Genomic DNA, 14,131 nt, shown 5'->3' with positions numbered 1-14,131 from the left:
CTTACTTCGATGATTGTGGTTAAACTTTGGAATGTAGTTCCCACTATCACTATGATGCGCTTGGACAGGCCAGCTCATGTATTTGCAGTAGAAGAAGCGAAAGATGATAAGCCATGGTATTATGACATCAAGTGTTTCCTTTAGAACCAGGTTTACCCGCCTGGGGCATCTGTGAAAGATAGGAAAACTTTGAGGAGATTATCAGGAAGTTTCTACCTCAATGGCAACGTGCTTTATAAGATAAATTTTGACATGGTTCTGCTCAGATGCGTGGATAGACACGAAGCAGACCTGTTGATGACTGAGGTCCGTGAAGGTTCATTTGGGACTCATTCCAATGGACATGCCATGGCTAGAAAGATGTTGAGAGCAGGCTACTATTGGCTGACAATGGAGTCTGACTGCTGCAAATATGTGAAGAAATGCCATAAGTGTCAGATTTATGCGGATAAGATTCATATTCCCCCGACACTTCTGAATGTGATTTCGTCACCATGGCCTTTCTCTATGTGGGGAATTGACATGATTGGCATGATAGAGCCAAAAGCGTCCAACGGACACAGATTTATTCTCGTAGCAATTGATTACTTCACCAAGTGGGTTGAAGCGGCATCGTATGCAAACGTGACCAGGCAGGTGGTCGTGAAGTTTATCAAGAATCAACTCATATGCCGTTATGGTGTGCCAGATAAGATCATTACTGATAATGGATCTAACTTGAACAAAAAAATGATGAAAGAGTTGTGTAGTGAGTTCAAGATCGCGCATCATAATTCTTCTTCTTATAGACCCAAGATGAATGGGGCTGTTGAAGCTGCTAATAAGAATATCAAGAAGATTATCCAGAAAATGGTTGTCACGTATAAGGATTGGCATGAGATGTTTCCATTTGCTTTACATGGATATCGTACGTCTATTCGCACTTCAACAGGGGTAACCCCTTTCTCTCTTGTTTATGGCATGGAGGTTGTACTCCCAGTAGAGGTGGAGATCCCATCAATGAGAGTCTTGATGGAGGCCAAGTTGACTGACGCTGAATGGGTTTAGAGTCGTTATGACCAGCTGAATTTGATAGAAGAGAAGAGATTGACTGCCATGTGCCATGGTAAGTTATATCAACAAAGGATGAAGAAAGCTTTTGATAAGAAGGTCAAGCCTCATGTGTTCCGAGAAGGTGACCTTGTGCTCAAGAAAGTCTTGTCTTTCGCACCCAATTCCAGGGGCAAGTGGACTCCAAACTATGAAGGTCCATACGTTGTTAAGAGAGCCTTTTCAGGCGGTGCTTTGATACTAACAACTATGGATGGGGAGGATTTCACTCGTCCTGTGAATTCAGATGCAGTCAAGAAATACTTCGCCTAGAAGTAAAAACAGAATAGCTCACTAAGTTGAAAACCCGAAAGAGCGGCTTAGGCAAAAATGAGCGTCTCGGTGGATTGAAAACCCGAAAGGGCGGTCCAGGATAAAGCTAGAGACATAAAATATAGGTATCCCGCTAGATTGAGTACCCCACCCTGGGGCAATCTAGGCAAAAATTAGGGATTTGGCAAGTAACTACATCCTGACAAGGCTTTGTTCTACAACTATCATCTGTCAGAGATTCTCGCTCAGTCATCGTCAACTGAAGTTTCAGATACATCGGATTCAGAGTTGGTGGAGAAATGGTCATTATGTTCAATGTAGCCCTTTTCCAATATATATCACCAATTTCAAATTTGTAAAGATCTATGGAGTCTTGTCATTTGCAGACTACCATCCCATCAAATAAATTTGAGCCTTTTATCCAATTATTTGCACTCTTATTTATTTCTGTCCAACAAAGGTTTTACATGTTTTCATTGAAAAAGTATCATTGTTTTAAATAATCGAATTTTTCATAAATTTGTTTTTAAACAAAATGAACATTCACAATGACATAAGGATACTTAAGAGATCTTCAATGCTCTCCCAAGGATCGTATGATCCCCAACAGGGTAAGACATTTGTTCATATTCCTGGCATGTTTGTATCCTCTTCCTACCGGAGCCTCTTGTGGTTTTTTTCCGCCAAGCAGAGTGTGTGATAAGATATCCATCCCTCTTTCCTCCTCAGCAGATGTGACCTTTGGTAGTACGGTATTTGGTGGTTGTTCCCCAGATTTCCTTCACCTCCTCGGATTGGTTCCCCAGTAGAGTTGCTTATGCGGCAGATTTTATTTGTGCAAAAACTCCTTTCCCCAGGTGGAATGACTAATGATCATTCCCCTGCAGAGGTCTTTGTTTCTAGGTACCTCTGATCCCCGGCAGATTGGATACTCTCCGGTGAACCTGGCTTTCTCTCTTGAGGTGTAGTACCGGATGTTTGTGTGTTTATTCTTTGGAGCCGTTTGTGTTAGAATTGTCTGTTTGTCAGCATTCATCATACATAAATCACGCATGTGTGCATATAATTTTCAAACATTCGGATATTCACATTACATTCTTTGCCACATATCTATGTTTGTTATCCTCTGCTAGTTGGTAATACATTTCCCAAGCAGATGTCGGTGTCTGATCCCTCAATATCGAGTCAGCCCATTAAGCAGAAAGTGTTTATCTTTCTTTCCACATTCCCCACTGAGTTATATCCTCGTGGACGACGGTTGTTTTCGCTTCCTCCCAACACATATATTGGGATGGGTTCCCCTATTGAGTTATATCCTCACTAGGACGAGTCTTGATCCGGTGTGCCTCTTTGGTTTGATCCTAAATTGGCCTCTTGAGAACTGTTTCCTTTGGTTCCCTGTGGTATAAATGAATAATTGCTCAGTAATCAGTAATCGTTCATCTTATCCCTGGCAGAGTCTGTGGTTTTATACCCTTATATCGGTAGTTATAAACCCTATTTTCTCCCCTTTGCAGAGTTAATCTTTTTGTTCATCCTAGTTGATGATGGTTACTCTTCCGTGGTTTTCTACCCAGTATCCGGTAGATGTAATCCCCTCCTTGACGGTTAATTATCCAATTTTCGATGTTGATATTCCCCTTTTCTCTTGGATAATTGCTCTGATTAGGCAGTTTATCCCCGACAAGTCATCTTTCATGTACCGGTTGCCGATAATGTTTGTTGCTCTCCTTGATTGGTCATCATTTTATACCTAATTTTGGTATCCCGATGCCTTTCTTTCTCGGTCGATCTATCCTTTATTAACACAGTAACTGGTTGTGGATAATCTTCCATGCGAGTATATTATTTATGTTCTGACGGTAATAGATAATATATCTCATGCACTATTTGGTCGAAGCCTTTTGTTCTTCCCCAATTGAGTAAGATTTGTATCCCTATTTTGGAATCAAATGTCCATCCCATAATCGAGTTTGCTTTTTGCCCTCTTTTCGGATGATGAGTGTTTTGGGAAGATTCCCCAATTCACGCTTTGGTTGGTCACCTATTATATGCCCAGTAACCGGCATCCCTGGTGTTCCTCCCTTCTGCTCCCTATTATGACTTTTTGTCCCCTGTGGAGTCAGATTTTCCTGAGTTGAGATATACCTTTTAGGTCTTCCTCATATGATTTAGTCGATTGATATCTCTCACCCTTATACCGGTCTTAGATATTCATTCTTCCGGGGCATGTTGTTCTCTCACCCTTGTACCGGTGTTCAGATCACACGTCTCTTTGAGCTTATTACCCAGTAACCGGTAATACCTCATCCCGTTGCTTCCCCAGGAGTTCTGTTGGGATCTTCCTCAGTTGAGTCCTTTGTGGACATCCCCACCCGTTTCCGGATTTTTATCTGAAGTATCCGTTACGGATAATTTTTGCTGTGTTGGTATATTCCCCAACACATGCACTTTCGAGTCAGCTCGAGTCCTTCCATTGATTTATTTCATGGATTCTCTCCGTGTCTCTAAGCAAGTCTCAAGTTGTGACCTGCTCACGCATTTTCATCCCTTTATTCCCCGGTAAAGTCTCTGTCCCATAGAATAACTTACTCATATGGATTGTCGGTTTCTCCGGATTTTTTTCTTCTTTGTGGACACATATCCCCACAGAGTATTACCATCTGCATACATCTGCATCATGAGGTCTCTTAGGGACCAAAACTCGTCTCTTTATTATTATTTAAGCCCATTCTACCCCGTCGAGACGAAGACTTTAACCTTCACTTCTCCGGCTAGAATGACCTTAAATAGGGGCATCTATAAGACCCCAATTTTGTCCCTAAGATCCCTCATGGCATCATAATATTGCACTTGCATTGCCTCAAGGATCATTAGCATCTTGGTTCCCTTTGCCTTTGGGTAGGACCTTTTGTGAGTGGTTTGAGATCATCAAGTATGCTTGAATTGTATGTCATTGTTTTTTTACTAACCAAAAGCACAAAAATATGTCACTAACATCTTTTATTTGTAGCTTAAGCAATCACCAGGTCAAGAGCTTCAAGGAGATCATTGGTACAAAGACATGGTCAAGAAGAGATGATAGCAAGCATGGTAATGGTTCCCAAATCTCTCATCCATAAAATATGCCTCCATATCATCTCAATTCATCATTTTTATCAAAGCAAGTCAAAGGGTTTGAGGATTGTGCCCCAAGGAAACCCTAATTCATCTGTGCACCACAATGCCTTGCTCTTGAAGCAACCTCAGCCCATGGTCAAATGCAATCAAGGGAAGTTCTTTAATTCATCATTTCATGCATATTTGAACTTATTTTAGTATCCTCAATCATCAATTCATCAAGGTATGAGTCATGGACTTGAGAAGTTGATCTGTCAATTCATCTGACTATTTTGAAATGCACTGAGACCTAACGTTTTATGTGTTGGTAAAATGGAGATAGTTCCAAAAGCAAAAATGTTATTAAGGACAATATGAACAACTTTCATGTTCATCAAAAATTTATTTGAAGCTTGGAAGGCCATCTCCCATTCCAATACATTATAGGTCATTTTGACTGAAACCCTAATTTTAGGGCAACTTCCCAAGGACATAACTCATTCATTTTTTATGATTTTGAGGTGGGATCAAATTCATTGGAAATATTAAGATGTCTATTTCAAATGTTATGTTGAACAAAATTTCAAAATCTCAAAGGAAATACATGTGATAATGCAAGACATTATAGGTCCTTTTGGGCCAAATGCATTAAAAGGCAAAAAAGTCCAACTTCAAGTGCCCATAACTCTCTCATCAAAAATCCAAATGATTCAAAATTTAAGTCCATTTTGATTGTGTTGAAAAGATCTACAACTTTTATGTTGGAGATTTTTTTCATTTGAGGCTTGCACCATCAAAACAGAAGGGCTTGAACATTGGCCAAATTTAGAAACTTTGCCTTGACATGTTTTGCACATTACACTTTAAACTCAAAATTCACTAATTTCCACACCTCAATTGGATTTTTGCCCAACATAACAATTGTTCCTTACATCAAAACCTTTCCAACCATTACTCACATGATCATGTTTGGACTTGGCAAGTGGTATTTTCGAAGAGGAAAAGCTTTTGGTTCAATTATGCATAACACTTCAAAATTCCATGCACAAGCATTTGCCATTCAAATTACACGTCCATTTCACCTTGGTTTTATTTCAGATTGCATTTGGCTTTGGTTTTGGGCCTTGTGCAGGATCATGCAAGCCCATGCAAGGATTGTCCAAATTCATGCACACGGCTTTGATCACATTCTCCTTGCCATTTCCTCTATAAATAGAGACCCTATTCCATTCAAAATAGACACCTGATTCAACCTGAATTGCTGCAGAAATCAAAACCCAACCTCTCACCAAAGAAGCAATTTCATTTTCTTCAAATTTTTCAGATCCAAAATTCAACTACATCTGGTTGAATCTTTGGATCCAAAGCTTCTAGGCCTCCATCATTTAGCTCATTGATCTTCTGTTTTGGAAAAGAAAGCAAGGAATCGAGCTTAAATCTCCAGAATTCAAGTTTGTTCACCAACTGGTATTTTCTTCGAAACTCATCATATATTGATCTATTTGCCTGGCCAAAGTGTTTTCTGAAGTCCTCACTTGAGAGACAAGCTAGTGGTAGCTTCAATTTTGTTTTTCTTTGATCTGCATTTTCCATACCTGAATCTTCCACCTCAGATTTCTCAATTTATAGGAATCTTGAGTGTGATTCAAGGTTACAGGGGTGATGTACATCACCCCAGCTTCATTTTGGTATAAGGATCGTGCAAATTGGTGGAGGTTTGAAAACCTGCAAATCTGACCGGAATTTGGAAGCTCACCGGAGAAGAAGGTGGCTTCGGTGGCCGCCAATTGCCAGTTTGAATCTGGACCGTTGGATCTCATTTCCAGATTCAATCTCAGCCTTTGTTTGTTATGATTTTTTTTAATTCTTTGTGTGACGCGGTTGACTAAGGTTCACCATGAGCGCACGCTTCAGAACCGTATGATGTGCCAGCTCAATTAATGAGCCATCATCCAATGCTTCTCCTTTTTTCCAATTTCTAAATTCTGATTTTATTTTCTTTAATTCCCTTTTATTTCAAAATCAATATCTTCTTTATTTTTAATCCAAAAAATATGGGACCAATTGCATTAGTCTCCAAATAATTTCTAGTTTCTAGTTCTGATTTTTAATATTTTTTATTTCATCATTTGATATTTTTTGTGAATTTTCTCTTTTCTGGTTATTTTTAATTCATTTTAAATAGTTTTTGATATTCAAAAAATACAAAAAATATTTTTCTAACCTATTTGAATGATGATGGATCTATGAAAAATATTCTCATCAATTTTTTAATTGATTTGAGATTTATTTGAGATTTTAGTTCAATTAGGTTATTTTTATTCATTTTTAATTGATTAAAAATAGTTTCTGACTTTTAAAAATGCTAAAAAAAATTATCAAACTTTGTTTGACCTTGTTGAACTTGGGATAAATTACTTGGACCTTTCAAGGTTGATTTGAAGTGATTTTGAAGTTTGACCTTTCCATTATTTTTAATTCAGGTTTATTTTAATATTGAAAATGCCAAAAATATTTTGCTTATTGTTTGATCTCCATTCTCCATCTCCTTCTTATTCTTCTTCTTTCTTTTTTATCAATCAGTTAAAGGTTGATAAGTTAGCATTGATTAAGGAGACTTAATCTTCCTTGATTCAAATCTAATTCATCTTGATCAATTGATCAAGTGAATGGTTTTGCATTAAGGATAGGTTGTTTTCTAAATCATGCAAAAAGCTTAAACCAATACAAGATCAATTCTCTTTTTCCTTTTTGGCATGGCAAGTTGTTGGAACTTGGTTCACTAATCAAGACTTCTAACTTGTGTTGTTGCCTACATTATTATTGACCGGCCTCAGATAGTTGTGACTTCTACATAAGTCCAATTACGATTGCTTAACATAGCGCTAAATTTGCCTTATGGCACACTAACTACTAACACTAACTATTGACTATTAACATTTACTTTTTTCTCTTTAATTTTATGCAATTTACTATTCTTGCACATATTATCCATTTGCTTTTACCTTTGCTCACTTGAGCACATGTTTATGTGAGCAAATTCTTTACTTTGAATAAATTTTGAATGATAGCAAATTGTGTGATCATCATCCAAGTGTTGGTTGTGCATTATTTTACATGATTCATTTGTGTTTTTATCCCATACTATTGTTTCATGACTGTACATAAAGATCCACATTGATACATCTCTTAAAAAGAACTCATAAAAACTATTTTGTGTCAGTATGTATCAATACATACTCCTATGCATCGATCCATAAAATATGTTGAAAACCACAAAACACTTTTGTTCAGTATGTATCGATCCATACGAGTCATGTATCGATACATGGACAGGCAAAATGCTCTATGGATCGATCCATACGAGCCTTGCATCGATCCATGTTAGTTGAAATGATCTATGTATCGATACATACACATTTTGTATCGATCCATGCTTACATAAATTCTCTAAAATTCATCAACCTTACAGTATGTATCGATGCATAACTTCATGTATCAATACATAAGTCTGTTTTATCTACTAACAGCTTATGTTTTTCATATATAAGTAGTATTTGTGACAGTAGTGAAATATAACGAATTCTGAGAAGGAAAAACAGTTGAAACACCAATCAAAGGAGTGTGTAGCAGCAATTGTTTTGAGCAGTTAGAAACCTGAAAGAGACTTCATCTTCTCCATCTTCTCAATCTCTTTTCTTCAAGAACATCAACACATAATCATTCTTTTTCTTCGGATTAAAGGATCAACGAGATAACGTTCAGTGGTAACGATCAAGGATCTAGCTGAGGTGTTCAGTGGAACGATCGAGGATCTAGTTGAGTTGAAGATTGAAGGGGGTTTCGAGGAAAAACCAATTGGTTTGTCCTTCAAGAACTGGAGTGTTCTTGCGGGTTTGTCAGTCACGTTTGCAGAACAGATTCAGCCGCAGCGTTACGTTTGGAAATCGGGGGATTTCGCAAACAGGTCGTGGAACCGGTGAATTGTTTGCAATTTCTTGCAGGAAATTCTTGATCGTGCTCAGATCAAGTGGAGGTTTCATACAAGAAGAAGTTCTTGGGATTTAGAATTCTGTCTTTGTATTGTAACCTTGTATCAACGAATTCGGCATTATTGATAATCAAAGTTCTCAATTTCATTTGAAATTGAGAGGGAGACGTACCCACACGCGAGGACGGCGTGGGGAACTTCCTTACCAAATCTCTGCGTATCGTATTCTTTCCTTATCTCTCTTTACGTTTTCAACAGTTTCGCAATTTCAGTTAGTGTGTTGTGGTTGTACTTTCTGCGATACAATAGTGGCAAGAAAACTTCTTTAACTAAAGTCCACTATTGTTCATCATTGATCACATACACACCAACTGTTTGACAAAACTGTTAGCTAAGTTTTATTCATTGGAATTAGGATTTAGTGATAAGGGCATTCAATTTGATAAGACTCTAGTGTTAATAATTTCTGTCACTCTAATTCAAATCCAGCAATAAATTCGCGTGTCCGGTTTTCTAGTAGCGGTTCAGAATAGACGAAAGTCGATTCGGGACAGAAATTTTCCGCTAAGTTTCAATAACTCTGATAAAATTTTAAATCCGTTCATTTTCAAAGAGGTGATCTATTCACCCCCCCTCTCGATCACTAGCCACACCGTCTAACAGTTTATGTTAATGCCATTTGCCTTTTGCTCACTTGAGCACATAATTGAGTATATATTATTATGCTTGTGTTTTGTTTTGATTGTTGTGAATCAAATGGAGAATTGGACTTAGATTCTAGGACCTTCCTTATGCAAATTTGGAGTAAATGGACCTTAATGATGAAGATGGATTAGAAGGACCAAATCTCTAAACTCACTCTTGTCCATTCTTGATTTACTTCATGGAGCTTTTGATGTGTTTGCTTTTTGTGCTAGGGAATTCTATGAGAGCTCAAATTGGAATACCATTTCCATGATAATCCAAAGTGAAAGACACAAGATACATTGAGGATCTCTTAGAAGACTTGTTTGATTGCTTATGCTTTGTGTGTTTGCTTATTCCAAAGGATGGGAGCTACTTGGATCATCAATATGATCTCAAGAGAGGGACTCCATTGTGGTTTTGTTTCTTTATCCCTCACCTTTTTGTTTTACTTAGGACTTAGCCCTTCTTCTTCTTCTCTCCACTCTAACCCAAGCCAAAACTCTTTGTGCAAACATTTAACCATTGTTTTCAAACATTAGAAACCTAAACCTCATGCTTTTGATTTTCAAAACTTTCTTTTTATAACACTTATTTAGAATTGAATCTTTAAGTCAACTTTGACCATTTTTTGTATATACTTCTAATTGGTAAAAATAACTCATTCAAATGTCTTTTTTGTGGTTCCAATGGCCAATCTCTTAATCAAATTTTACATAACCTTTAGCTATTAGGTTTGAGTTATCCTTGTGGTAGATGTAATACTCACCTATATCCTTAGTGATGGACAATGAGTCTTCCATGCTTATTATAGGGGTTAACCCCTCACTAGCATGTTGAAGTTATCCTCACATGGTGGATTTGTGGTTTGGTTGAGTTTTCTCCCTTTGATAACAAAAGACCTTAAGGCTTTTGGACCAATCAATTCACCAACTTGTTTTGAGATTTTTACCCCGAACTACGAGGTTTTGATCATAATCTTTCTATAAGATGGTACGTAGGCAATGGGTTTATCCATCCAAACACAAAATGTAAATAAACTTGTATATTCTCTTCTCATCTCTTCAATCATGTTTGCACAAACAAATTTTTCACAAAAAAAACAACAACCTTTACAACAAGTGTGAAAAGGGCTCCCTAGGAGTACCTAGGATGTTTTGGGTGCCTAACACCTTCCCATTACATAACCAACCCCCTTACCCAGATCTTTGTTTCTTTTACTAGTTTTTGTTAAAACTATTAGGTTCTTGTTCGCTTTCTAACCATTCCTTTGGATAAATAGAAGTGCGGTGGCGACTCGACTTGTATGATTTACCTTGGATTTAGTCAATATCTCTAATGGTAACGAATACCCCGCTACACATGGCTAAGATTAGATCTGGAACCAAAGATCCAAGGGCCAGGAACTCTTCCGCGTGGGGACGGTGGTGGAAACCACTGTCTTCTCCGGTGAGACTCACCATTCCGGCCAGAATTGCATGGGCCTGTACAGGCGCATGGGAGGCCCAAATGCAAGCTGGGATGAATGTGAGATGGTTTGGACGTGCAGATTTTATTGTATTAGCTTGTGCACAAAGATTCAACATGGTTTTCATAAATGATCACAAAACTTCACCTCTTCGAAAATGCCCTTTGCAAAATTGAAACATAGGCATATGGGTAATGGTTGGAAAGGTATTGACATAAGGAACAAATGTTATGTTGAACAAAAATCCATTTGGAGTTGGGAAAATATTGAAAACTGGTCATGCAGTTCAAGGTAAAAAACATGTCTATGGAAATTTTGCCAAAATGGACCAACTTCAAGCCCTTCTGTTTTAATGATGCAAGCCTCAAATGACAAAACCCTCAACATAAAAGTTGTAGGTATTTTTAAGAAAATAAATTTGGACTTAAATTTTGAATCATTTGAATTTTTGATGAGAAATTTATGGGCACTTGAAGTTGGACTTTTTCACATTTCAATGACTTTGGTCCAAAGTGACCTATAATGTTTTGTATTATCACATGTGTTTCTTTTAGGATTATGAAATTTTGTAAAAAAATAACAATTGAAGTATACATATTAAACTTTCCAATAAATTTGGTCCCACCTCAAAATCATAAAAAATGAAGGAGTTAAGTCCTTGGGAAGTTGACCCAAAATTAGGGTTTCAGTCAAAATAACCTATAATGTTTTGAAATGAATGATGACCTTCCAAGTTTCAAATGGATTTTTGATGAACATGAAAGTTATTCATATGGTTCTTAAGAACATTTTTTATCTTGGGATCATATTCATTTGACAAACACATCAAAAGTTAGGTCTCAGTGGATTTCAAAATAGTTAGATGATTTGACTGATCAACTTCTCAAGTCCAAACTTCAAATCTTGATGAACAAATGATTGAGGATACTCACACATGCTCATATATGCATGAAATGATGAATGAAAGAACTTCCCTTGATTGTATTTGATCATGGGTTGAGGTTGCTTCATGAGCAAGGCACAGTCAATGCACAGTTGAATTAGGGTTTCCTTGGGAAACAATCCTCAAGCCCTTTGGTTTATCTTGATCAAATTGACAAATTAAGATACTTGGGAGTCATATATGATGATTGAGAGCTTTGGGAACCATTTTCATGCTTGCTTTCAACTTCATCTGGCCACTTCATTGGGCATAGGGGCCTCCTAGGAGCCTTGGATCACATGATTGCTCAAGCTTCAAAACAAAACAAGTTAGTGACATATTTTTGAGTTTTTGGTTAGTAAACAAAATAAGAAAATAAATAATATACAATTCAAGCATGATTGGTGGTCTCAAACCAACTCACACAAGTCCCAACCCAAGGGTAAGGAGCCAAGATGCTATGATCCTTGAGGCAAATGCAATGAATAATGATATGATGCCATGAGGGATCTTAGGGTCAAAATTAGGGTCTTACAACCGCCCAGCCTCCAACTCTTCTAACTACATCAACACTGATCAGAAAGTGCATACTCTACTGCCTCCATAAAGGGCTCAAGCTGAACCTGTCAGCGTTGTTGTTCAAATAGCTGAGAGACACTGTAAGAGACACCAGGAACAACATGAAGCCCAGAACCTACATCCCTCTGGGAAGGCTAATCTCTGACGTTCTGATAGAGAGCGGGTCGATGGATCACCTGATTCACCATAATCGGATGGAGGATGTCATCGTTGACACTAGAAGGCCTCTAAACACTCGCAATATGAAGAGCATTGGGGTGATTGAGCAAATTCGGGTGAAAACCTCGTTGGATACCTCCTGGGAAGCACTCAAAGATCAGAATAAGATTCTTAATGGGCTCTACCTCTTCTCCAAAATTGATCCTCTAGAGGTTGTTGTACACTATCTGCAGGATCTGGCCAGCCAAGGAGTGGACATCTCAGAGTTCTCTATGGATTAGCTGCCTGAGCATCCACCCAACTTCATAAAGAGACAACGAGAACCCTCTGAGAAGTTAAAGAAGGCCAAGAAAGCAAAGCTGAGGGAACCTTCTATATCAAGACCTTCGGTCCCTCTAATCGAATTTCCAAGTAAGTCTCTGCCTCCTCACTCTCGCTTTGTAAATTTAAAGCAAATTGCCTATCTCTTCACCAGACCACACCTATCTACACTCACTCTGAACCGTCACCCTCTACCACCAAACCCTCTGATACTCCCATCTCTAATCCACCATCACCTCCTTTTCAAAAATTTAGCCTCTCCACCACAACCTTACCAGTCTCTGAAGCTGAAATGCTTAACGAATCTATTTCACCAATCTCTTCAACACCTTCATCTTCACCCTAATACATCCTCTCATATGACTCAGAACCTTCTGGACCCCAATCCCCCACCTTGGCTCAGCTTCAGGCTTGTGCCCTTGCCTCACAACAACAACCTGAACCAGAAGCCAACATTCCACCACCATCTGAACAACCACCAACACCACCACCTGAACAACCAACAACACCACCATATGAATAACCACCAACTCCACCACCTGAAAAACCAACACCACCACCATCTGAAACTCCCATCGTACCACCCTCTGAAAACATTATTATCCATACCTCTGAACCTCCTGCTGACACTACCCACACACCACCACCCTAGAAGAGGCAATTCCTTTATTTGCTGAGTCTTCGGTGGAAAAAACCAAATCTCTATCTAAGAACTCTGGTATCAGTGACGATCCCTTTGCAGTGAGGATTCACTAGAAAAGAGTGATCAGATGGATGACCTCTGAGGCTTTCAAACTAAAAGGCCTCTCTGAATAAGTCCGTAACGACTTTATCAGAGAAGCTGGAGAAAGGTTGCAGGCATGACTAGTCAGAGAGGCAGAGGAAAAGGCCAGAAGAGAAGCAGAAGAGAAGGCTCGTATGGAAGAATAGCAAAGGGTTAGAGAAGTTGCATAGAAGGTTGCTATTGAAGTTGTGACTGTTGCTGAAGCTGAAGCAAAAGCAAAAGTTGACGCTGAAGAGGCAGCACACATAGCTGCAGAAGAAGCTGCAAAGGCAAGCAACGATGCTCTGACTCAGGGGGAGCCATCTCACTTTGATTTTGCTCCTCTTGTCCTGAAGACTCTGGAAGAGCTGCAGAAGGAGCAACAGATTGTAAGATCCATACTGGATCAACGGGACTCCGTCAATAATAATATTCAAAACCTACTGACTCAGTTATTCCAAAGGATGCCTCCGCCTCCGAACCCTTAGGCACTTAGGCTTTGCTTGTTGTTCTTTTCTACATTTTTTTCTTCTATGTACTATGTGCTCTCTATTTTGAATTGCTGCTTATTTGTACATGTCTTTATCATATATGAACTTCTTCTTTTGCATACTCTTTTATGTGCTAAGTATTTTTGAGTTTGACAAAAAGGGGGAGAATAAAAATAGCTCTGATGAAAATATATCTAAGCCTCTTGCTGCACTGCGCACATTAAATCTATTATGAAAACTGTAAGTTATGCAAGATAACAACTAAGGTAAAAAACTAGCTGCCACACAAGGA

General features: G+C 38.4%; 1 protein-coding gene across 1 annotated transcript in view; it reads right to left on the bottom strand.

Annotated features, from left to right (window-relative positions):
- Nucleotides 1-13,161, bottom strand: part of LOC127131493 (uncharacterized) — a 103,046-nt gene extending 89,885 nt beyond the window's left edge. The window contains exon 1 of the mRNA XM_051060411.1: nucleotides 13,009-13,161. Within this exon, the coding sequence (XP_050916368.1) occupies nucleotides 13,009-13,161 (153 nt within the window). The remainder of the gene's footprint in view (nucleotides 1-13,008) is intronic.
- Nucleotides 13,162-14,131: the final 970 nt, after the last annotated feature.

Source organism: Lathyrus oleraceus, chromosome 3 (genome assembly GCF_024323335.1).
Source record: "Lathyrus oleraceus cultivar Zhongwan6 chromosome 3, CAAS_Psat_ZW6_1.0, whole genome shotgun sequence".
In the NCBI taxonomy this organism is placed as follows: Eukaryota; Viridiplantae; Streptophyta; class Magnoliopsida; order Fabales; family Fabaceae; genus Lathyrus; species Lathyrus oleraceus.
Note: the sequence above shows the minus strand (reverse complement) of the source record. Positions and strands in the feature narration are given on the sequence as shown.